The 27601-nt window shown below is 40.9% G+C and overlaps 1 protein-coding gene across 2 annotated transcripts in view; it reads right to left on the reverse strand.

The window, feature by feature from the left end:
- Nucleotides 1-27601, reverse strand: part of LOC137281515 (succinate--CoA ligase [ADP-forming] subunit beta, mitochondrial-like) — an 81760-nt gene that overhangs the window by 23060 nt on the left and 31099 nt on the right. For both annotated transcript variants that reach the window (XM_067812783.1, XM_067812782.1), the window contains exons 2-6: nucleotides 9414-9562; nucleotides 6432-6594; nucleotides 1783-1894; nucleotides 1353-1515; nucleotides 768-938 (exon numbers count right to left, since the gene is read on the reverse strand). In XM_067812783.1, coding sequence (XP_067668884.1) covers nucleotides 768-938; nucleotides 1353-1515; nucleotides 1783-1894; nucleotides 6432-6594; nucleotides 9414-9479 — 675 coding nt within the window. In that variant the 5' untranslated portion in view covers nucleotides 9480-9562. The remainder of the gene's footprint in view (nucleotides 1-767; nucleotides 939-1352; nucleotides 1516-1782; nucleotides 1895-6431; nucleotides 6595-9413; nucleotides 9563-27601) is intronic.

The raw sequence follows: 27601 nt of genomic DNA on the forward strand, positions 1-27601 counted from the left end.
ATATCAACATCAGCAGTAGTTTGCAAGACTCGGTTACTGGCACTATTCCCAGTTTTATCAGCTGTGACTTGTGAAAACCTTCGCACTCAGTCCATTGAGCGTCTGAGAATGGAATACAAATAATTATTGAATTGATACAATGATTGTAACAAAGGCTGGGAAACACATGGATTAATGCATGACAGACACTGGGCAAGAAGATCAGCCACAGACAACCTGTACCTACAAAGAGTCCAAGATGCAAGATTTCATCAAATGTAAACAAAGTAAAACTAAAAGAGATGAAAAAAGGTCACACACAAAAAATAATTGACAATATCCTACACACAATAAAGGTAATTAAAAACCAAAAACCATACACAGTTAAATTTGGATAAAGAGATAAAAACAAAAGGATATAGTGCCATCTAGAGACCCTCATGCTCCCCAAACCATCCACTAGGGCGATAAAGAAGAGAGTGACAAGCATGGTTAGGCATGTGTTTGGGTAGGAGAGTCTTCAAGGGAGGCAACTCATGGGTGAATGACCTTTTACATCCTCTTCATGGGAACTACAAGAGAATTGAATGTTCCACTATCATTTGCATAGAAGAATGAAATCAGCATAATAAGCACAAGTCAGGTTTAGGAAAAATAATCAACGTAGTCCCTGTAACGGCAGATCTATATGATGTACAAGTTCAGAATCCTTCAACTTACGGAACATAAAATTCTCACAGCAAAATAGACACAGCTTACTTTAACTTTGAACATGCTGAATGACTAACCTCGTCAACACACTGGTCACTAAAACCCATATCTGCTGCCATTTTGACTGCTTGTTCCTTTGACAGACCAGATGAAATATCAACTGCACTCTTGAGAATAGCAGCAGGGTTGTCTTTGGCGACATCTTCAATACTCATACCTCCCTGGGAACTGCCAACCAGCACTGGGCCCTGGAAATACATGACAGTTAATCTTCACTGGTCGAGGGGGAAAACACAAGTAGCTAATAAGCTTAGCATAAACGAAACAGGGTTGGAAACTCTTCACACTGAAAATCAAGACAAAAATTCAGATCATTTCAATCCTACATAAAATTTCACAAATGAAGTTTGCAAGATTTCTATGAGAGATTAAAAAACAGAGCAGATACGCATGGTGCACATTTTGAGAGAATGCTTAACACGACATGTGCAAACTGACAACAAATTGTTTGTTTGCTTGTTTCAGATTAGCGCCACTGGTACAGACTATCACAAGCCACTTCATTGCCACCTTAGGTAAGGCTCCTAATGAATTTCACAATCCATATACATGAATGAATTAGGAACACTGGCATGCCACAGTATTTTTCAAGGACAAAATACCCCAAAACTTCTCTCCATGGTAATGGCAAAGTAGAATTCTCTTCTTGAGTACAGTCTTTCTGCCACCATTACATTGGAGCATAATCTCCCCTCACTCCCAGTCTGTTTTGTAAACAGCTTGTGGTTCAACATCTTCGATGCCAAATCCTTTGCTTCATCAGCCCTGAAAATAACAGATCAAAACACATAAATTTGCAAAAAGATATACATTCTTAACTGCAATTCAGTTTTCTCAAAATCACTCATTTAATTACACTGAAGAAAAAGTTCTGTTGACTGTAGAATAAGGATAATGTGTACAGCATTTCATCAATCACAAATAAGCAATTAAAAAAATGCATTCATAATAAAACATTGTTTCATTGACCATGTAGGTGGTCCTTACAAAAACACTATCCACAAAACACATTCATGGAAATAGTGTCCTTACGAAAACACCAGTTTAACTCCTCCCTTGAGTCCACTGTCCCATGATCCTTTACCCCTTCCACCTGCCAACACTTGAGCCTTCAGTACGACATCAGGTGATCCAGCAACATGGCCTGAAACAACACTGTCATTAAACTAGCAGCAAAAATATGGGAACTCATCAATCATTTGAATGTTGCTGTCATTGACTGATGACTGAGGTGTACATTTACAACACCATGGCATTGCATCTGAATGCAAGATTTAGTCAGGCCAGACCATTCTTTCCTTTCCTTTTACAAATTTTTGTCCTTAGAAAACCTAAAGGCAGGAGGGAAAAAACCAACAAAAACTCAGGCAAAGTAATATTCCTTTTAAATACTAAAAGTTTTTACCTTTGGCATTTTATGAAGTGTATAAGGGTAAAAAAGCAAGCTAAAAGGAATTTACTTGTAACTTTACAGTTTTGGCAAATAAAAACATTAGGATTTTTTTTGTTGAGTGGGAAAAGTTCATTTCTATATTTTTTTTATTCTTGAAAAAATATGACCAGCAGACCTGTAAAGCAAAAATATAATTGCTCAGGCATCACGAAAGAAATGTAGATAAACTTGTAGAGGTTTCCAGTTCTTTGAAGAGAATCATCCTTGGGGTACATATATGCATTTTCTGTAGCTCAAAAAGCCATGTTTTAATAATACACAGTACAATAAATAAAAAGCCTCTTTTTACCTATTATATGGCCCCCACCACATTGAGTTACCTCCATGCCATGCATGTGTGGCCAACCATGTAAGCACCTAAGCCCATATCATCACTCCTTTGCTAAATAAATCAGTGAACAGAAATATTGAAGCCGCTAAGCCTATGAAATGAGCTTGCAGAAAATCCAAAACTTGGACTAAATCCACAGGAAAGGGATCTGCAATCCTGCTGGATGTTTGTCATGGTCGTGCAGTAGCCCAATGAAGTTGAACAACCTGAGAATGGACATGTGCCTTAGAGTGAGTGAGTGAATGAGTTTAGCTTTATGCTATATGGCAATGGTCTGTAAATACTCAAGTCTGGAACAGACAATCCAGTGATCAACATCATGAGCATCAATCTATGCCATTGCCACGAGATATTTTGTCTCGTGCCCGTGTACAAGTAACCCAATATCTCGCTCTTTACCAGTTATCTGATAACGTTTTGGGGATCAAGGCACTGATGCCATGGGTATCATACCTACATTTTGGGTTGCTCCTGGGGCTATGTTGTCACATGACACGTAAGAGGGAGCGTGGGACCCCCAAGCTCAAAATCTTCCCCATTTTGCCTGCACTATCTAGGTGAAAAGCCATTTTAACCTCAGGATTGTGTTTTAGGTAAAATCCCAGGTTGCTTCCAAACTGCTACTAGGTTTTCTTGTATTAGGTTCCAATGTATAGTTATGTTGTTAGGAGGAAAAGTAATTGTGTGCAGTTTTTAAGTTAATACATTATTATTTAATTTTGATATATCAAAATACAAATCAAGTGTTTGGGTCACTGTCATCATTTGTTCCTGTTGTGCCAAACTGGCAAAATGTGTCACTCACCTGTAACTGTCAAAAAGTGCACTTGATGGCAAGAACAAATCACATGTACTCATTGTAAAATACTTTCCTCAGTAATTAATTTAAGCAAAGTCCTTTGTGTGTTTAGAATTGTAACTTGCTTATGTGATTTGTTTGAAAAAATTGTCTGCTAACCTACTGGGTGTATTGACATTCTGTTTGCGCTAACCTCATAAGGACAAGTATGATCATCCAGCACGCAGTCATACCCCATTTCCCTTAGCCACATATATCGTACAGGCCAGGTGTCCTGTCATGGTTATTGTGTACATATACATATCCCATATATCACTCAGATTATTGTTAAAGGTCACATGCAACGTAAAACACAACTTTGCCGATTCTGGTACCTTTCGGTATGCACTTACCGAAACAAATCATAAAAAATGCCAATTCAACCTATAAAGTTGAAAAAAAAAGCAATGAAAAAAAGCCCGCAAAATAGGAGTTCAAACGTTTCACTGAATTCCCCCAGCGCTGGGGGGAAAACTGGTATCAACAGCTGTGCTGCACTGCTTCCATAACGCATGCGCAGTGAATAGGATCGCGGAGCTTGAAACAGTATGCATACCCAGCATCTGAGGTCGTGAGCAGTAGTCTAATGTTGGTTGTGTACACAAACAAGTAAATAATCTACTCGTTACGTAAAACAACTTGTTGATTGTGGTAAGCAGTCTCTGTCACAGAGAAAGCTCAGTGTTTGGTTCATTCACACCTATATGTCTGCCTGTCTGCTAAAGACAATATGCAATACACAGCTTCAATCATTGACCACATGCAATTTGAACTTAACACCTATCAGACTATACGACATTAAGAAAATAAGTTGATTTATGACCCGTGCACCCGAGTCCCGTGTCTGCCACATTATGTAATTAGGCACGTGTGATACACATGACATGTTTTTATGTCTGTGGGTTGCAAACAAACTACATTCATTTTTTTCGAATGACTGGATCTGACGGAAACTGGTGCAAACTCCTTTGTACTTGGACGAATGACAGATTCCAGGCGCGCAGTAGTTTACCATCTCTATTGACATGATTTTTTATTGGATCGAGCGCAAATTCAGAGAACATGTATTTTCCAAACCCAACATCTCTATATACATTCTTCATGGATAACAACTTCTTTTAGTGTATATGATTTTGTTTGACAACAGTATATGAATCCATACTGAAACAACGCATCAAGTACACAAAAAGAAGTTGCTATCCATAAAGAATTTTACTTTCTTGTGACTGGCTATACTTCTAAAATGCCCATCAAACAGATCATCTTTCTGTACACACAACGAACCCTCAGCATATCAGCAATGAAACAGCCAATCGGGAGCCATCGTTACACTTGAGTGCATATCCACCCGCTATGACTGGGTTCGGTCTCCCGAGGGCTTCGTTTCGGGGAAAGTAAGCCCAAGTACAAAATATTGCACTTTTGAATCGCGATTGTACGCTTATAATTTTGTTTATTTGTTTTTTTAAAAGCAGCAATGTATATTATATGTCATGAATAAGTGATAAATGTGTTTTAATTATGTTTGATTTTCTGGTTGCATGTGACTTTAATTTTCATAATTGTATCTGTATAATAGCTCTTTCTGACTACACTGTCTTGGTGACAACAAGCCATCTTAACCTGTGGATTGTGTTTTAGGTTTCAACGGGACTGTGCAGTCGGAACTTGCAAGCCCTAACTAGGTCTTATGTTTCAATATAAGTTGTTCACTGGTCGTGAGGGGGCCATAGGTACATGAACCCATGCCCCCCCGAGGGACCAGTGAACAACGTATTTATCTTACCTAACACATGAATTTTAATTTTGAACTGTTTGAAGCACTTCTGTTGAATGCGAGGCAAATCGCCATTTTGCAGACAACACAAAGTAAACAGATTTAGAGTTATCTCCCTTCCATCGATTTTCACTCGCAAAACATCGGTAATTTCCTTGCCTATCCCTTTTTCCCGTGAGGCACAATTATTTGGTAACTGCAGCAATTTGCTAAGTCTTACACTAGCAAAGCCTTAGAATCCTTGAAAAAGGTCGTTGCTGTGCAGCCTTCTGAATGACTGGTGAGCTTCCAGAAACATCACATTCTGCCAAAATGGAAGTTGGAAGTGCCAATAAGGTCTGCATCCTGAATCAATTAGGCAGAATGCGGAGCTGCATCTGAGAGGGTTGCCGAGATATAATCTCCCCTACATTCTCAATGAGAAGACCCAAAACCCAACCCTTGCTTCAGACTGCAAGGGATGGGAAGAGCCCTAGACACTCTCTGCTCTGGAAACCGACAACATACCAGGACCAGGTGACAGGAGGTAGCACAGATGAAACTGGCTCCTTTGCTCTCAAGGGGAAAGGGGGCGCAGGGACCAGAACACCAGGTGTCCTCAAAGAGTCCTGTATAAGCACCGAGAGACGGAATGGTGGGAGCTCTCCCTTCCCAAGGTGGCCAAGGCCTCTGGACCTCAAGCTAGTGGTGCCTCGAGGTGACAGATCAAGCCAAGCCCAGCAATCCAACCCCTGAACTCATGTTCCCCATCCAGAGTGAGTGAGAAACTCAAACAGAGAAAATGGCGAACTGTGGGTACTACAGCAGGAAATTGAAAATGCATTGAGACAATGGAATGTTTTTCAAATGACTACAGTTCACAAGTACCAAGTGGAATCAAGCATGCAGGGTTGCAATGAGGCCTGAGCATGGGACACCTAAACAAATCACACCTAGATAAGATTGTCTCATTACACACATGGCACTGCACTTAGAGACATAAGTTAGGTTATATTTCTTAAATAGATACTAGAGTCATATACAAGTGAGTCTTGCAGAAGTTATGAAACGATAGGCGCCACATACAAAAACATAAGGTTTACTGGTGGCTTTACCATGAATTGCCTGTGTCCCTAGGATGAGGTTCTTATTTATGCTCCTGAATATCAGTAGAGGATACATGTCCTTCATTACATGCATACAAGCAACTACCTGAGAGGGAATCACTTGTGACTGCCTAATCACTGACAGGGCAACGTCCCATGTGATGTTTGCTACATCTAGTAACATGTATGGTGCTCACCCAACTCCTTGGCAAAGTCATATGCCTGATCTGCTGTCTGCGCAACCCTGAAGGATGGTACTGCTACTCCTGCCTCTCGCAATAGGCCAAAGCTCATGTATTCATGGACTGATAGGTGGCGTTTCTGCTGACCGTGTGCACCACCATTAGCTACACACATTACCTGTTAACAAAGCAATTTCATCTTCAGACAAAATCTTTTCAAAACCACATGTATTTTTACAAGAAAGAAGAATATGAGTAAGTGCTTTACAAGGCTTGAGATTTAGTTTATAGGAAAAAACTATCTTTTCACCTTTATCATGTTTATCTCTAAAATTTATGCTGTTTATATGTGAAAGTATGAAATATTCATTAAACTAAGTTCGGCCTCAGTATTGTTGCAGTGGTAGGGAGATAGGTAACATAATATATTTGTGTGCGATGATACTGCATTACAAAGGACATCAAAGTTATGATGTCACAATGCCAATACCTCTGTCACAATAGTATTAGACCTTGCTTGACTCGTGGAAACCTGAGAGTCACCACACTCATTGAATTCTCAGGAACGAAGTACTTTGCTCGATACTATTTTGCTAATGTTGGGTGAGTAATAAACATAATACTAAACTATGTCCTGTGTAATACCATATTTATGAAACAAGTGAAGTTTGGCATCTAACAAGCCAAAGCAAGTCAGATGCTGATGCCATTCATGAGTTCAGTACTCTCTATATGTATGATAATAACTTTGGGGAATTAAAGTGTAGAAGTACATAACAGTTTTCTCATAATATCCATAAACCAGTCCTGTCGATCCTCGGGTGGTCATGCTGCCTATAGAGTTTGAGGCATGTAATACGATGCTTCTCTATGGCTGTCATGTATCATACTCATTTACACATCTCAACAGAAACTTTAAGAAAGAAAGACACAGAAGATGTTAAGCAATATATGACACATATTCAACTCATGTGAAAAAGCAAAAAAAATATTTTTTGAAATGGCCCTTTGTGCCCCATTTGCAGGTGAGCCAGGTGATCTATTGTTTTCAGCAGTAGTTGTATTGTTTCTAAGTTTTGTCCAATTTTATCAGTAAACATCAGTGGATGAAATAGCATCTGCCTGACGGTCCGCTGCTTGCTAATTACATGGCAGGCTTACGACTTTATTTTGTAGGCAGTCCTGTGGGCCAATACATTTTCCAAGGGTATATATTTTCCCATGTCACTGACTACGGGAAATATTGTGGTAATTAGATCATGTCTGTATAGTTCATGATCAATCAAACTGTAGCTTCCGCAGATCAGCCTACCCATTTATCTAACACTAAATGTGACTGTATAGAGAATGCTTTCAGGCTATGAATAATGTCGTTCTTTTCTGATGGCCGTGACACTAAATGAAAAAACAGTAACTACCAAGTCATGGTTTTATTAAACTTGCTTTTGCACACCTTTAAGTTTACCTCAATACAAGTTATTCATTAATTACTTTCTTTTAACACAATATCTCAATTTCCTATATTTAATACAGGGCTGGTTACATGTTAACAGAGCCGGCAACATTTTTTAGTTATCAGCCCTGTGGGCTTTCTGTCTTTTTGTAGGACTTTCATACACTGTAAACATGCTTTTCTTGATATAGTCTTATACATTCCACTGAATGCCCAGTTGGGCCAAAGTGAGTTATGTTGAAATATCCTATATGTAGTTTTGTAAATTTTAGGGATACAGAGTAACAGCCTAGAAACTTTTTTTTCATTTCTGATAATACTTTAATTTCAAACATCTAGTGTCCAATATTTCCATCATCTAATTACATTGTATGAAAGGGTTTCTTTATCTTTATTATCAATACAATCAAACAACCTCCATGACCACTGCCAGGATTTGGTCTGTGATGTTATATACACTTAGAACTTTTGAATTCGACCTTTTTCATACTACAAATGTATTAAAGAGTGACATTTAACCTTGAACCAATTAATGGCATTTTAAAACAATTAAATGCACATTACATCATATCCTGATTCCTGACTCCAATTTCAATATTCGGAGCCCAATATTCAACTGAATGAATGTTAGCTCAATCAGTGTTTTCAATGAGTTCTTTTCCTATCAGCTGATATCGTTCCCATGGAAACAGGTGTGGTATGTGAGGGAAAGTAATTGATCTGTTCCGAAATCAGATCTAATGTCATTACGATGAATAATCTAACATTATAGAAGTTTTGTAATTAAACATGAAGTTAGATGGTATATCTGTAGTGTTCATGTTAAGTTAATAGGAACTTGATTCACAAGCTTGAACACTAGCAAGATGATTCAGGACATCACTACCAATTGGTTACTCTCACATACGTCTGCCGGTTGTATAGTTGGCAAGAAGAGACAAGTCATAAGACTCAGAAGTAATGGCTTTGATTATCCTGCCTGCAAGACACGAAATAATGAATAGGAACTGGTAAAACAATTGAGTCTTCCTCTATCCAGTCTAAGCTATGATTAGTCGAGTCTGCATTACCTTTGCTGTTAGATTGTAAGAATTGCTCTGGGCACCATTTGTATTATATGCATTTTTGTTGTGAATATACTTATTTTAATATGATCGTTTCCTTCTTGGGGATCCAGTGTCAGTCTTGTGTCACTGAGATGCTATATTGCACTTGATCCAAAACAAACATGAATTATCGTGATAGCGGAGATCACGATTCCCTACCAATACGACATGACGCATGCAATACTTGCAAAAACCCGTCAGTGTTTGCAACTACTAATAGTGAGTGTAACGTAAACAATCGTGTGACGGGTAATACTCGAGATATGTATGCACAATCAAGGGATACAGGCATTGACATTGCAATGTCAAACTTGTTTCAGCAGAGTCGATTAAGACAAAAAGCGCCAGTAAAACACTACGTACATGCAAAACAATAATCACTATTTTGTTTGTACTTAAATGAATAATGCCCTGAAAGATTCTTTAGTGGAAACTTACCCGTGCGGCATGCTGGACAGCTAATCTTTCAGCCGTAAGGCCACTTCGAAATAAGGCAGACGCCATCTTTGAATCAAACTTCCGTTCTGGATGTTAGAGTTTGCTCCCTTGCACCGCAATCTGCACAGTCCTGACCCGCACAGCTACAACTGTTATGTACAATACATTTCTAACATGTGAATGACCTCGTGTGGAGCAAAACATATATTGGTGCCACCAATCAAAAGGTTACGAAATAGATTTGGGACTTGTTTTGTGAATTTGTCCTTGAGTTTCACCCCCAAAACTCAACCGTGTTATATCTGTAGATCTATACACAGACTTGTAGATATTCGGCTGACTTTAAGATGGAGTTGTCTTTAGTACCTTTAACATGTTTTACAGTTGCCCTTGCAATAATCGAGAAAGCACAATTCGCCGGATTGGCTATTAAACTGTCTAGAATACATTTTACTGAATTGTTCATTTTTCCTTTCAAGTGATGATTGTGTTTGAAGCATTGGTCGAAAAGTGTTTTTGTGTCTTGCAAGATTCCTTACAAGTCACTACAAATGATATTCATGCTAGGAAGAAATGCTGCTAGAAGAGACTTGCCCCAAAAGATACTGCCGAGGGGCTCATGTCGTTACTGAAACGCACATTGGATAAAATCTGGAAAGACGGGAACATCAGATTTTGGGCGCCTGGCAGTAATTTCTCAGTTTATATATTTGTAGGAAGGGAATTAAGGAATATTGATGACTAGTGAGAATAAACCTGTAAAACAGACATTATAAGGTTATGTAAGAAAAATTACATTTACCCTTTTTGACAGTCGTGTATAGTTTTCTTAGTGTATGCAACGTATTAGAAATACCGTCGCTCTTAGAGGTAAACTAACAAACAGATGTAGATCTACCTTAAACCTAAACATAACGATTAACGTAAACATGCCTAATTTGATCGTCTTAAATATGATATCTTGTAAAATGACAACGTATAATGAATACACCACAACACCTAATAACACATAGTGAAAACATCAACACACTCAAAAAGATGTTATCCTACAAATATTATCCCACTACGCATAATACGATGCAGTGTATAATTATAGTGGTGTACCTAATGAGGTACAATGCTGATAGGTAGATACCAACATAGCTAAGGTGATGTAGAAATGGTACCTACTGTCCGTGACTTAAGTCTCGTATCTGTTTTCTGCACAGTAAGGGTAATATTCCGCGTACTTTGGACTTTGCCCCCAGCTCAGCTTATGAGGTGTACACAAGTCAACATCAAACCCATGTATTCTATTTTAATCGACATGTCCTTCAAAACACGAACGCAATTATTATGAAAGAGTAACCCCCGTGATCTATAATCAAGCGACAACTACGAACAGTACAATGTTGGTACGTGATTCATATCATTTAATGTAACAAATATTTATTCATTGTTGATAATGCCATACCTAAACGTCTTCTACTGAACTATAGAGGAGATGTGCCATACCTTAGCGTCTTCTACTGAACTATAGAGGTCATGTGCCATCCCTTAGCGTCTTCTACTGAACTATAGAGGTCATGTGCCATCCCTTAGCGTCTTCTACTGAACTATAGAGGTCATGTGCCATCCCTTAGCGTCTTCTACTGAACTATAGAGGTCATGTGCTATGCCTTAGCGTCTTCTACTGAACTATAGAGGTGATGTGCCATGCCTTAGCGTCTTCTACTGAACTATAGAGGTCATGTGCCATGCCTTAGCGTCTTCTACCGAACTATAGAGGTCATGTGCCATGCCTTAGCGTCTTCTACTGAACTATAGAGGTCATGTGCCATGCCTTAGCGTCTTCTACTGAACTATAGAGGTCATGTGCCATCCCTTAGCGTCTTCTACTGAACTATAGAGGTGATGTGCCATCCCTTAGCGTCTTCTACTGAACTATAGAGGTCATGTGCCATCCCTTAGCGTCTTCTACTGAACTATAGAGGTCATGTGCCATACCTTAGCGTCTTCTACTGAACTATAGAGGTCATGTGCCATCCCTTAGCGTCTTCTACTGAACTATAGAGGTCATGTGCCATGCCTTAGCGTCTTCTACTGAACTATAGAGGTCATGTGCCATCCCTTAGCGTCTTCTACTGAACTATAGAGGTCATGTGCCATGCCTTAGCGTGTTCTACTGAACTATAGAGGTGATGTGCCATCCCTTAGCGTCTTCTACTGAACTATAGAGGTCATGTGCCATCCCTTAGCGTCTTCTACTGAACTATAGAGGTCATGTGCCATCCCTTAGCGTCTTCTACTGAACTATAGAGGTCATGTGCCATCCCTTAGCGTCTTCTACTGAACTATAGAGGTCATGTGCCATCCCTTAGCGTCTTCTACTGAACTATAGAGGTCATGTGCCATCCCTTAGCGTCTTCTACTGAACTATAGAGGTCATGTGCCATCCCTTAGCGTCTTCTACTGAACTATAGAGGTGATGTGCCATCCCTTAGCGTCTTCTACTGAACTATAGAGGTCATGTGCCATCCCTTAGCGTCTTCTACTGAACTATAGAGGTGATGTGCTATACCTCAGCGTCTTCTACTGAACTATAGAGGTGATGTGCTATACCTAAGGAGTCTGCCTCTGAACTATCGAGATGAACGTCTCCTACTGAACTATAGTGATGATGTGGTTACCTAAGCGTCTGCCACTTGACTATAGTTAGTGAAAATTAATCTATCTTCGTTTTGGTTCTTTTCGTTTGTTTTTTGTGTTTTGTTTTGTTTGTTTTCTTTCTTTTTTGATGTAAACAATACAATTTGGTTTAATGAATACCGGGTTAAGAACTATATTTGCACCCATCCGATCCCTACTGTATCTGAAATTAGAACGGGTCAAATTGATCGATATTTTCAGATGAGACAACTAAGACACCTGTCAGACTATGCATAATCTAATTCTTTTCGAATTCTGAATGTCATAAATCTAGCCGCATTGTGAAGAAAAAAAGGAGAAATATTCCCTGACCAAGCGACAGCAGCCCCTACAGTTCATCTTGCTAGGTAATATTGCTTCAGATGAAAAACGAAAGTCAACTCAGATGTGCAGTTTCCTTGGCCTTTTTTGGATGTCCATTTAGGATACTAACAGAAAAAAATAACCGTGTCTAGCATAAAAGATACCGGTATTTATAAAGTGATAAAAAGAAACATGTAACAAAGCACTTGCCATGAAAATTGTATGTCACATAACTCGTGGCTCGTGCTCTTTGTGCACAATGAACTTACAAACATTTACATGCTTTATGACATCGTAAGTTCACACACTGATCTTGTGGACAGCAAGTTAATTTCAACCCAAACTGCACATACGCCATTCCACGACTTACAGATAATCAGCGTCTCGCCGCCGTGGGGATGCTGGAGACTGGAATGGCCCAAAATGAAGTGGCTAAACATCTTAAGATGTCAATCGGAACAGGATTTCATCTCTATAGAGACGTTTTCAACTTAATAGGAACACGAGACTCCACGAGTGAAGTCAGGAGACAACCACATTCGGCTGACCCATCCTATGTGTCGATTCCAGACTGCCAGTTTGACCGCGGGGACCATTCTAGGCTTACGTACAATCAGTTCCAGGATGGAGGGAGCACAACGACGGCCTGCAATTTTGCTTCAACGTCACCAACAAGAATGTCTTGTCTGATGCAAACAGTATCTACGGTATAGGGGACAAGGTTGGGACGGTGTTTTCTTCAGTGACGTGTCGATATTTCATCTGGACAGCTCAGACGGCGACAGCGTTATGGTATGAATTGGCCATCGACACTAGCTGAATTGGGATAAGTGTTGGTTCAGACCTCGAACAACATTCACCAAGTTTACTTCAATCGCATAGTGCCGTCTGTGCGGCGTCGTTCTGAACGCCACTGGTGGACACACACGATACTGAACTTGAGAACTGACTTTTGACAATATATCTCTTCAATGGCTTGTCCAATGCCTTGTGTCAGATTATACAGATTTTGATATCACCCTGTCGACAGTTAAACGGTGATGATTAAGGAAAACACAACAAATCATGTTGCTGTCTTTTTGCATTAAAATGTCATTACATCATATAACGCACATTTACTTTATTCCAGTAGTATTTTACTGAAAGGTTCGAGGGAAGATTCTCCTGACTGACAAGTCTTGAACTGGCAAACCAGTGAGTGCTGATGTAACAGAGGTATGCTCACAGGCAGTTTACCATATCCACCGAGTTTCACAACAAGCACGAGCTGCCAGGACGTAACCTTGAATCTCCATTGGGCCAATACTCTATCATTGAGAAAATATTGGATGTTCAATATAAATGTGTCACAACTGTTATTTCTTTAGTGAGATAAATATATAGTTCAACAGAGCAACAGGGACTGAGATTTGCATCAGTCGTTGAAAGTCAATTTTGTTAGATGATTGGCCAAAAAGCGCCCTACTGTTCGTAATGTCGTTTGCCGGGAACGGCACAAATGTTACTAATATCTCGTGAATCTGCCTGGAGCATTTCCCCAGACATTAAATGAGGCATGCTTCTAATCACATTTTCAGTACCCACTCGGTTCATTCCATCCTATATTGTCCTGCAGGGCAGTGCCAAGTTGGTTGAGAACCAAGAAGTCCAAGGTGACCCCGGACATGTTCAGTGGGTGGCAAGCATGGACATTGTGCTGGCCGTGGTGACGTGGTTATGTTTCCTGTTGAAGGTACTCCGTAAAATCACCACCCTGTGTACTCCTGCGTTGTTGTCCTGAAATAAAGGATGCCGACGCCAGAGCTCAGATGAAAGTTGTCATGGTGGTACTGTCCACTGACAAATCCTCTAATGCCGTGTGAAGGCAGTTATCCTACCTACACCATTACACCACACAGATCCAAAACGATCACTGTGTCTAACGTTAACGGCGTAGGAACGCCCATTGCTTCAGCCTCTGTTGTGGCTGTCTAGGAGGTCCAAAGTGAACCTTGATTCTTCCCAAACATAACGTGCTCTGACACCAACAACTTCTTGCATGTACTAATTCGTCAGTCGAGAGGCAGCATGTGGACATTTACGTCCGTCTGTCCACTCAGCTGTAGACGTCTTACTTTTTCATTCATCATTTGTGGTACTGATTGGCGTGTCCATGAACATATGCTGGGTTAATGTTCCAGGTCTGTGTTTTACGTAGTTGCTGCTATATGGTGGCCATGTACATCCACCAGGATGATGTGCTTTGTGTCCATGGTGAATGAGTGAGTTGAGTTTCACGCCGCACCTAACAATATTACGGGTATATGGCGGCGGTCTGTAACTAATCGCGTATGGACCAGACAACCCTGTGATCAACAGCACGAGCTGCGCAGTTGGAACCCGATGACATTTGTCAGCCAAGTCTGCTTTCCCGACCACCGGATCCCGTTAGTCGTCTCTTAAGACAAGCATAGTCACCTTGGTCACTACTTGTAGCATGGTATGTAGACTGGGTCACTACTTGTAGCATGGTATGTAGACTGGGTCACTACTTGTAGCATGGTATGTAGACTGGGTCACTACTTGTAGCATGGTATGTAGACTGGGTCACTACTTGTAGCATGGTATGTAGACTGGGTCACTACTTGTAGCATATGGTATGTAGACTGGGTCACCGGAGAAATGGCGAGGGAGAATATTGATTTTACGTGCAGCAGGACTACATATCACACACACACACACACACACACACAGAGAGAGAGAGAGAGAGAGAGAGAGAGAGGGGAGACAGAGAGAGAAACAGAGAGAGATTTGTGCATGCATGCACACAACAAAGACATCGTCCGTCTTCGAAATGCCAGTTACGTCCCTTTGACTGTGGATTCCACAGTTAACTTGCTCCAAATAGACTTTAAAATGTGTGCATTCTATACAACATCCTTACCAGACCTGTGTACACTTGTGAAACCAACTACTGTATAATACCTGGACAATGATGAATGCAATGGTATAATAAAACACAAAATAATATATGGCGCAGCATTTGCGGATGCAAGAGATTACTTTGTGACCACCAGTTTCACACACAAAGCCTGGACAAGTAGATGTGGAACGAAAGCTGTGCAGATGGCGAAGTCAAATTGTGACATCACTGGGTGGCATAATCCCTACTGTAGAGAGTATGAGCCTTGACACTTGGACTGCATTAAAAGGACGTGTCTCAAGTGACATTAGCTCCTGGAGCCTGCGATCACTGCTGTATGTACAGTCAGTCATCTGTAGATGGTGATCCTTAGACAGCGGCTTATTTCTCACCAGAATGTAAATATCTGGTTTTGTAAAACAATTTTTCTTTATAATACATCTGTAAGTATGTTGTGTTAGCAGAGCAACGAACATACCCCACTCTCCACAGTTATTGAAAGAAAAATCATTCATTCATTGTACATGTACACTTGCACAGACACATATATACATGAAGAGAGTCGGACACACACGTGTACATAGATACTTATTCGTGTACACACACACTTATTCCTGCACACATAAGTACACATGTGTCTGTCAACGTGAGCCTACGATGACTGTTGTAGAGATCGAATTCTGTGATGGTCTGACTTGCACATTAAGTGTATAAAACGAACTTAATTAAAGAGTATGTTTTGTCACGGAATGTCCATGTTCACGCTGCAGGCGCTGATTTAACGCAGCTCCTCACATCAACAACACCAGTGCCAGAACGTGGCAGATATGGTATTATTTTCAGTCGTGATAGCATCAAGAAACAAAGTTTAATTTCACCGAAGAAAACAATGCCGTTCATGTCCGTGAAAAAAGAAATATCCGAAGAACCATTATTAGCACTGATTCGCCCTGGTAAATGTCCCACAGCCCCAGCTGAGGCATGTAGCCTACATACTCCACAACGGACCTGCATACACCCACTGTTGTCAGTATGTCGTGATTGTACATACACCCACTGTTGTCAGTACGTCGGAATGTACATACACCCACTGTTGTCAGTAGGCAATGCATGTACGTACACCCACTGTTGTCAGTACGTCGTGAATGCACATACACCCACTGTTGTCAGTACGTCGGAATGTACATACACCCACTGTTGTCAGTAGGCAATGCATGTACGTACACCCACTGTTGTCAGTACGTCGTGAATGCACATACACCCACTGTTGTCAGTACGTCGGAATGTACATACAGCCACTGTTGTCAGTAGGCAATGCATGTACGTACACCCACTGTTGTCAGTACGTTGTGAATGTACATACACCCACTGTCAGTGGGTCATGCATCTACATGCAGCCACACATACTATGTATGTACGTACGTACTGCATGCAACTGACACCTCATATGAGAGTTTCAAGAGAAACTGTAGGAACAGATCTGTTTCCAGATAAAAGTATTCCTTGATGTCATTCTTTTCTTCTTAATCGCAGTAGGTGCACCTGAAAATATCCCCTGCTCCCTGGAGGATTAGATCCCCTGCTCCATGTAACGGCAAGAGGTCCATCCTCTGTACAATAATTGTGGAGGACATCATCCCCTGGCCCACATAACGCCAGCAGGTTCATCTTCTGTACAATGCTTGTAGAGGGTAAATATGCCAATCTTTTAGTGATTTTGTCTTATTATCCGAATTCGATATAGATTAAACAAATATACTCTCCCAAAAAGTTAGCTTTCATGGGTTATAATTTCGACAATTATGATCCTGGTAAGTGCACATGAAACGAATGCACAGCACAAGAAAGTATCAGTTTGCATGAAAATGCCACGGATAATAAGTGGTTCACAATATGCACGTGCAGTTCTGAGGACACTGTCTAGATAAGCGTTTTGCCCGAAGACGGTCATTGGCATTTTTCAGCTAAATGAAAGAAAATAGTTATCGACTTACTCGAAACATTGCCATGGGACGTCTTGAAGGTGGAGAGTCTCAATTTGCCATTGCACGTCAAATCAATGTCCACCAGAGAACCATCAGACGTTTATGGAACCTAACAAACCTATTCTACGCAAGATCGGCATCGAAATGGTAGACATCGGATTACGACTTCAGCACAGGCTTGATGCATCCAGGTACTTCATTCGCGGAATTCATCTGTCGCAGTAACTGGAACTGGAACTGCAACTGCAGTGCCTGGTTTGAGGGGAATGTCGGCACAAACCTTTCATTATCCTTTACCAGAAACTAGACTTCGAACCAAAAGACCCTATTTTGGCCCGACGTCGACGGGTCGGGTGGTGCAAAAACGTTCGATTCAACAGGCGGTGTGTATGGTTGTGATGAGTATGTGCCTATCGACGTCGAAATGAACGTTTGTCCCAGAATAGTGTTGCCTAGGTTGACCGATATAGTGGTGAAAGTGTCATTATGTGGTGAGCCATATCCTACACGCAGAAATCTGAGTGCACCGTCAGGGCAATTTAGATGCTATTTGGTACAGAAACGAAATTGTAAGGATTCACATGCTTCAGATCACTGACTGCCAACGGGGCTTGTTCCAGGCCAGGACTCCCACAGCTCAGGCCGCTATTCAGTATATTCAGCGCGAAGAACTCTAAAGTGCTTGGATCATGGCCTTCTAAGTCGCACGGCCTCACACCCCATTCTTGGGATGGCCTTGGCCGACGCGTACGCGAACGTCAACCGACACCCCAAAATGGCCACAACAAATATTGTAGACAAAGCACAACTGGGAGCGAACGCCTTCACTTATTGGACTTTTTACAAGCTGTACATCAATTCGTTACTCACAGAATGTATGAAGGCCATCGGCCCATAATACAACATCACTTGCTTGCACCCATATATGAATGGCGGTGCTTTACAGTATGATAGATAAACATTGCTACATTTCTGATGACAGAAGGGTTGTTTGAGAACATCAAAACATTAACATTAGCAGAGAAGGATATGGCAGGAATGTATTTAATGCACAAAATGACCTATCACCCCTTTAACTGAGAAATAGTGATGCAAATGATCCAGAATTACATGTGTTATCTCACGTTCAACTTAGCAGATAAAATTTGTGAAAATACTCCGATGCGTGTCTTTTGGGGAGAGTATACACACACCTAACAAGTCCAATGTTAGTCAGCATACTGGTTGCTTATTTTCATAACACCGATGAATTCTTTGACTCAAGAGCTAATATATTTTCAATTAAAGATGATATACAAAATGCCCAACAAACTAATGGACAAATCTTCTGCACATTTAAATGAAGGGTTACTTTTTAAATAATCTTGAAAATTCAGGACTCTGGAACTAATACACTTCCATACTTGTCTTAGGTATGTACAGAGTGTGTTATGCATACAAATCCTGTATGCGAGGATAACAGTGACGACTGCTTTTGATCGACATGTCAGCTCATCTCAAACAAGGACTCAGCACCTAGTTTCCTATGGACGTTGTCATAGCAGTGACGAGTGCATCCTACGTTTACTGCGCACACCGTGTTGTAAGATGAACACGCGTCGTCTCGCCACGACTGGATAGTCTGTCCATTGTTCGCCTTCTCATCTACAACCGATGATTCATTGTTGAATTCTGCCTACTAATACAGCCCAAACTGTGTCTAGACTGAATCTATTCGATTTGATTGATTAGCAGAAAACACACAAAGGGGAATAAGTGTTCTTTACTTACACACATGGCCTTTGTTCACTGGAAATAAAAAAAATACATCTTCCATTTACGAGACTGAGGGTTTTCATCATATCACGACAGCAGACAATCTCTCCAAAGACCCTATCAATTACCTATATAGCGCCCACTCTCACCAGCGCTGAATAAGTCCGTCTATGCAGCTCAATATGGATTGTCGGAGTATAATGGTATATGTGCTCTGCAAGTCATTATATGGCATACATGAGTGGTAGTTATTATGCATATTGTATTATCAAAGCCAGTGCTCGTGTCTTCTAAATATCCACGTGTGACACATACCACGTGTGACACATATCGTTAAGGAAAATACTATGCTTAAATATAATACTTTTAGGACCTGTGTCTGACACGACTTCTCTGATGAGTCACCAGCTGCAGTATACTAGGAACAGTTTCCACGACAACAGATAAATACACTGCATTAGTAGAGAATTACGTTATGTTCACATTCACATTAGACTTACTGAAGATAAGGTTAGTGTTCAAATTTTCACAAGTCAGCGCATTTGTATTAAGCCTAAATCCCGATTACTTACAAGTATAACATAGTTATTTATTGACCATGTCCACGTATTTTTGTTAACTGCTCTTCCGTGAACACAAATTAGGTTGAACTTACTACTGTGTTCGGCTACCGGTACTAAACTTCTCGCTCAAGCAGCATGACATGGATTACAATGAAAAAGCTTTTTAAGGCGGGACAGTTTGTGCAGTTTTATATCCTATACACAATATACAAATATGTACATCGCTATATTTATCGCTAGTCTCGGGTAAGTGTATAAAATTATAATCGACATGGCAAAACAGGACATTACTGGGGAGAAAAACGAGAACCATTATTACTGTTCATATTCAGTTACGAGATTGATTGCAAGGTGTGTTTACCGTGTCCACTTGTCACAGGTGAGTGTCCCCCAAGGTCTCATACACAGCTGACATCTACTACCCTTACATTTACTGCTAAGTGTATATTTGAATCATCCCTTGAACGTTATCTCCTGGTAGGAAAACAACCGGTATGCTTTACCTACACACTGAAAAAAGACTTTGCGTGTCGCGTTTACATCCAAATGCTATTGAAGTATGAGCAAAGTGCCATCCACGTAAAGGCACGTGTGTTTAAGGTCAGGTCAACATGGCCTAGGTCATGTGACACAAATGGTGACTCACTCATTGTCAGTGTGTTTTGATTTACCGTGATTTGTATGAGGTGGGCATGTATGAGTGAGTGGAGCACATCCACACGACTCAGGTCACCTCACGCCCTCATCAACAACAGGAGGCCCACACTGCCTCCTGTACAGATTGATTTCGGCAATAACCAAGGTTAACGGAGGAAGTTTAAAACCTTGTCAATTAATTATGAAAATGGCGGACACTCATTTACGGTATAATGATTTATTTAATTGTCGCATGATAACTGATTGGATAAGGAGCCCCGTCAGTTTGTGTATGCTGTATTGATAACGGTGTGGGCTAGCAGTATATACAACATGCTGAAGAATACCACACGTGTGGATGTATACATGATTCATTAACACAGTCAAACTCACCACTTCACATACAGTAATTAATTCTTGATTAGGTGCATTCATATAGCTAACTACCAAGTAGTTTAGTGTTATAGTTTCATGTTGTCAGTTGTATCGTCAACAGTATACGAACAGATTACCATTCAATTCTAATGTCGAATATCTACAGCATTCACAATTATCACCATTGCTCAGAGATACGTATGCGCCTAGAAATTGTTTTTCTTTTCTCATTTAATAACGCTATCAGTAAGAGTGAAATGTCTTCAAACGTCATTTTTCATTTATCCGTCTGTTTTGTAAACTATGCCCTGCTCGTTAACTCTTGGTTAACACATAGTCCCAGCAAATTTGATTGCTTTTAGAAATAAGCTGTTATTGGTAAAATCACATCCCCGAGGGAAATGAAATGCGCGTTGGTTCATTAACTCAAAACAGTATCAGAGTCTTTGAAGTTATCGCTCTTTGATGTTTGGAAGCGAGACGACGCACCTTACTATGATGTCATGAGGAGGTCCTAGGCATTCAGCAACGGATGATATATGGTGGTGTGGCATGCACGTCTCGTGCACCGACGTCTGTAATATAGGCTGCAATATCTACATTTTGTAAACCAGGTATTTATTGGATGATAAGACATATTTGGAAATAATACGAGAACATGTTCATCCCTGTCGTATTCATCCGAACTCCCTTTGTGGGGAATGGTCGCTGAATCATTAATTTATCTCTATCAGACTATACCGGATGTTCCACCACCATGTCCGGATGTTGGTGTTCCACCACCTCGTCTCTCACTGTCAGACCAGACCGGATGTTGGTGTTCCACCACCTCGTCTCTAACTATCAACAAAGTTTATAATCAATCAATATACTTCAATCATTTTATAAAATTTCACTTAATAACTTAATCTACAAATGTGGATCCAATTTCAGCTCCACTTGTTTGAACAGTTGAAGCTACTGTGGCAGCTACTGTGGCAAATTGGTTTTAAAGCATCTCTTTATTTGACACTTGCTTTGTCCAGAGCAGCCACACCTCACAAACTCCTGTTCAACACATACAGATGAAATGAAATTTCATGAAATGACTGAAGTATATTGATTATAAATGACGCGAAACGGTTGACCTCACTTCACGAAACGACAGACATTTTTCGTCATTTTTTTCACGATCTGTTCTGTAGCATATACATGTATACGGTTTTGTTTGGCATGAGTAAGTCACCCAAGTTAGGGTGCGTGATACATTTAAATATACTTTCATGGCTTGAGTAAGTGACTTAGTAAGGTTGGATTTTACGGTTACATACTATTGCCCTCTATCAATGTATTGAAGGGAACACATTACGACGATTGGATCAGACCATCATGATTATTTGGCGCCTTACAAGAGAAAACAAAACTCCTATTTTGCATTAATGTTTTGTTGATATAGTGCCTAAATCTGGTTATCAATGAAAACACTTCCTTCTGGTATGAAACATATCGAATGAGTATTTGTTCATAACAGATAATGGTCAATAATGTGAGCGGATATAAGACAAGGGACAGGCTGGGGAAACAGTTAACGTCATTGCGCATGAACTGGGGTTTGGAGGATTTGGTTCGATAGGCTTAAGATGCGGAATCACTTCATTATCGAGATCAATGAAAAAACGTTATTAAGAATTACTGTCTGCTTGCTACCCGGGGCAGCTTATGCCAGCCGCTGGGCTGTCAGGCTGATTCGCTGTATCCCTCCCCTCCCCGTCTCACAACACTCTCGTGCGCCGTCACCAGAGAGATCAGCGGCAGATGAGTAATTCTCCCTGGCGCCACTTGGATCACAGTTAAAAGATGGTCGTCACAATTCCTGTGATTTATGTCCATCTTTGGAGCTACTTGTCTCATGTTTCCATCAAAAGTGCATTTTCCACCTATGTGAGATCCATTACACAAGACCGTTGATCCCTTATCGATCCCAATACTCTTATAGCTGGAGCTGGCGGGAAAGTCGACCGAGCTTTAATGGCCGCTGGGGCACAGACACTAAATCTGGTGGATATTTTTTATATTGTATCTCTTCCAAACAACAATGTGAATGAATTGAACATTTTCCGCTCGATAGATGAAAAATGAGGAAGAAGCGATTTCACCGTATGGTTCCTGTTTATCAGCCATATTTACGAGCCAGTGGCCGGTTATTTGACTAAAGTATCCTCTTGAGATGTTCCCGCTCGTTAAATGATATGAGTGATAAGCGTTCTGACCCTTGTGATGTGTTTTAAAGCAACCTCTATATCTTTCCACGCGGTAGAACCGCTGTGATCTATGGGATGCAACGACTTCCGGAAACCTCAGTGCGGCCATGTCTAATTGAATGGCGGGAAAGTTCAGAACACGCCAGACGACTTCCGGTGGTCTCTTCCGGTTGAGCTGCATCAATCATTTTAACAAGCGATTAGATACCCAGTTAGTCAATTAGAATAAAAAGTCAGGGAAGCTTTTTCATGTGAAAGTTCAGAGAAAATTGCTACCTTTACGATGGCTACTCAATAAAAACGATGCAATGTTTGTAATTGCGGCGCGACATCAGTCTTGTAACAATGATGACTGGTTATAAACCGGTGAAAAGAGCACCAGCTCAATACAGTGTTGTTCAGTGCAGACGTTTGATCCCAACACGGGACACTCAAATATCCTATCCGATTTACAAGTTTCCTTTCAAGTGAAAACGTAATGGATTATAAGGTCAAACAAAAGTATAATGATGGTAGCTTTAAGACTGTTTGTGATGCTAATCAATGTGGCATCAATAAGATGGGCTATGTTTGGTGTCATGCTGATACGGTATAGGTTGAGGACCATTGTAGTGCCATCCGGGAGACATGGTGCTATACTCTTTCTATGATATTGACGGCTTCTCGATAGTCCATTATTATGTTGATAGTTCTTAACCTACAGTTGTATATTATGACTGCTCTCTGCCCGTGATGTAAGCAGTGTCTGCGGAGCGAGCCGTACAGCTATATAAAATGGCCATACCGAGGATGTTATAGGACGACATTATATAAGATACAACGACAATGCCTCCTGAGTTAACCGTTACAACCATACATTGTTATTATCGTCTTTGGGCATATCGAGGATGCTATACGATGACACTACATAGATACAACAACAATGTCTGCTGAATCAGCCGGTGCAACTATATATTCTGGCCATCAGGCATAGCGAGGATGTTATACGACAACATTAATATTATATAGCCGGTACTGCTATTTTAACCATCAGTCTCAGTGAGGAGTGTATAGGACGGTTGAACTTGATATTACATATATCTAAGCAGAAACATGAAGCAGGAATGAAGCATAGAAGAACACGAGTCATGACTAAACAATGACATTCTGGTAAACCTTGGATCTGGTATCAACCCGAAACTTCACCAGTATTAACCGAATTCGATATAGATTAAACAAATATACTCTCCCAAAAAGGTAACGCATACGAGATATGGATACATGACAACTATTAGGTTTTCATTGTGAGTAAGTGGTTCACAATATGCACGTGCAGTTCTGAGGACACTGTCTAGATAAGCGTTTTGCCCGAAGACGGTCACTGGCATTTTTCAGCTAAATGAAAGAAAATAGTTATCGACTTACTCGAAACATTGCCATGGGACGTCTTGAAGGTGGACAGTCTCAGTCTGCCATTGCACGTCAAATCAATGTCCACCAGAGAACCATCAGTCGTTTATGGAACCTAACAAACCTATTCTACGCAAGATCGGCATCGAAATGGTAGACATCGGATTACAACTTCAGCTCAGGATTATGCATCCGGGTACTTCATTCGCGGAATTCATCTGTCGCAGTAACTGGAACTGGAACTGCAACTGCAGTGCCTGGTTTGAGGGGAATGTCGGCACAAACCTTTCATTATCCTTTACCAGAAACTAGACTTCGAACCAAAAGACCCTGTTTTGGCCCGACGTCGACGGGTCGAGTGGTGCAATAACGTTCGATTCTACTGAACATGTATTGTGTATGGTTGTGATGAGTATGTGCCTATCGACGTCGAAATGAACGTTTGTCCCAGAATAGTGTTGCCTAGGTCGACCGATATGGTGGTGAAAGTGTCATTATGTGGTGAGCCATATCCTACACGCAGAAATCTGAGTGCACCGTCAGGGCAATTTAGATGCTATTTGGTACAGAAACGAAATTGTAAGGATTCACATGCTTCAGATCACTGACTGCCAAGGGGGCTTGTTCCAGGCCAGGACTCCCACAGCTCAGGCCACTATTCAGTATATTCAGCGTGAAGAACTCTACAGTGCTTGGATCATATAATTTCTCTATGTATAGAATTGATACAACAAATAATGTTTAAAAATGCATGTGTCAGGTGTGAAATGTGAAGCACCAGCTAACTGTCTGTCATGACAGGTGTCACTGGGAATTATGAAGCATCTGCTAACTATCTGTCATGACAGGTGTCACTGGGAATTATGAAGCATTTGCTAAGAGTTTGTCTTGACTGGTGTCATTGAAATGTGAAACATGTGGCAAGAGAGAGAGTTGGACCTAATTCCATTTCCCTGGCGAGCAGCCCCTTGCCTGTGTAGTGTATGGGGTCGCTGATAACGTCAAGGATTTCTGTCTTCTACTAAGATGAAAAAAATGCAAAATGGAATTCCTGATGACCACACACAGACTAAAGGGACACTTACAATACAACACGAACGGTTCATTTAGGAGAAAAGACATATTCGCAAGGAAGCAGTAATCTTCTATTTGTGCAGTCAAATTTTGCGAGAGACTATCTTGTCGCCCAGACACATAATTACAGAATACATTTCCCTTTCAAGTAATCCCTGTAGGAACACTACCTGTCCATAGCCGCTAGATTTGCAACTTGGAGCCGCGACGGGCAGCGCAGCGCTGAAATCAATATGGCGGCCGCCGTTTAACACAAAGTTATTAATCGCTACACGGTGATAAAGAGTTGAATGTAATCACATTACATCTTGAGAGGAAATGGTGATTGTCAGACGTCTAGACTGATGACACGTGCAGGTAATGCCAATTCATGATCATGCAAGTCTCGGTCACTTCTGGGTCACATTGGCACAGGGATACCTGATTAGGTACTGTCACATGTGTCTCGCGTTACGTGACGCTACATACCCGTCATGGTATCATGTATCATGTATTCTCGTCATTGCGTAACCATGTGACACAGCCATATCTACCATAATGTGATACGGCCATATCTACGATAATGTGACATAGTCATATCTACCATGATGTGACACGGACATATCTACCACAATGTGACACAGTCATATCTATCATAATGTGACAGAACCATATCTACCAGAATGTGACACAGCCATACCTAACACAAAGTGACACAACCATAACTACCACAATGTGACACAGCCATATCTACCATGATGTGACACAGCCATAACTATCACAATGTGATACGGTCATATCTACCACAATGTGACGCGGTCATATCTAGCATAATGCGGCACAGACATATCTACCAGAATGTGACACGATCATATCTACCGCAGTGTGACACGGCCATATCTACCCTACCACAATGTGACATGTTGCTTGATCTACCACAATGGGAAAAGCAACGAAGTCATGTGTCCATATCCATGTGTCCATATCCATGTGTCCATATCCATGTGTCCATATCCATGTGTCCATTTCTACGACTATGTGAAACAACGTGATACAGCCACATCTACTACATTGTGACAACCACTCGGTCTCCTGCATACCATCATGTGACAGCAGTGTCACCTAGATCACATTGTCATCGCGTTAACACACATGTAATTTAGCCCAGTACAATGTAACAAAGCTGCCACATTGCCATAGTGTTACACTGCTATATTTACTTCCATATGTGCTATACAACAGCGATTTCGTCAAGGTCACATTATCGAGAAATCTGTTCTCGACGGTGTGCTTAGATGGATAGAAGCACATTTAGTACAAGGTGTTGTGAGTCCCAAGACCAAGACCTCATCGTCACATCTGCAAGCCACAGAATGAATGCTCTGAATGCGTGTTTGGATTGACATGACTAGTCATGATGTGTGCGCTGTTCGGCGTGACCTGTCACCTTGTTATGGGATGTATGCTTCAAAGCGGAGTTGAAGGCTGTTGCGTACATGAGAACTGTTAAAGCACATTCCTTTCTACATGTAGCAAACAAAATCCATGAGCGCTTCAAGGTCGTATATTGGAAAAGTTACTCATTGCAACAGACATCCTGCTCCTCAACTTCACATACATAGCTTTCGTGTTTTTGGCAATGTAAAAGCCATTATCTTCTCATACTTGTGGGTTGACATAGACTGAGAATTTCCCCCCAGGAATACAGTTAATTTATTGGTGAACAGCCCTTTGTCTCTGTAGTGTATATCGCTAATGACATCAAGGATTTCTGTCTTTTACTAAGTTTCAAGCTAGACTTGCTGTTTCATATTTGAAGTAATTTGATCTAAGCTGTCTAAGGCTGAAACAAGGGCCATATGCTGGATAATAACAACAGCAAAATTACATCCTAGCAGAATAGAGAGATGTTTCAAAATGTGTGTGTATGTATCTGTATGTGTATGTGTATGTATGTGTATGTGTGTGTCTGTGTGTGTCTGTGTGTGTTTCTGTGTCTGTGTGTCTGTCTATGTAAGATAATAATCATGTAGTAACATTGTTCAATGTCCTCACTACCTGCCAGGTGACCTTACTACCCAGACCTTGGTTGGAGTCCTGACGTCACTATATGCCAGGTGACCTTACTACCCAGACCATGGTTGGAGTCCTGACGTCACTACCTGCCAGGTGACCTTACTACCCAGACCTTGGTTGGAGTCCTGACGTCACTACCTGCCAGGTGACCTTACTACCCAGACCATGGTTGGAGTCCTGACGTCACTACCTGCCAGGTGACCTTACTACCCAGACCTTGGTT

The sequence above is a fragment of the Haliotis asinina genome, chromosome 4, assembly GCF_037392515.1.
Source record: "Haliotis asinina isolate JCU_RB_2024 chromosome 4, JCU_Hal_asi_v2, whole genome shotgun sequence".
NCBI lineage: Eukaryota > Metazoa > Mollusca > Gastropoda > Lepetellida > Haliotidae > Haliotis > Haliotis asinina.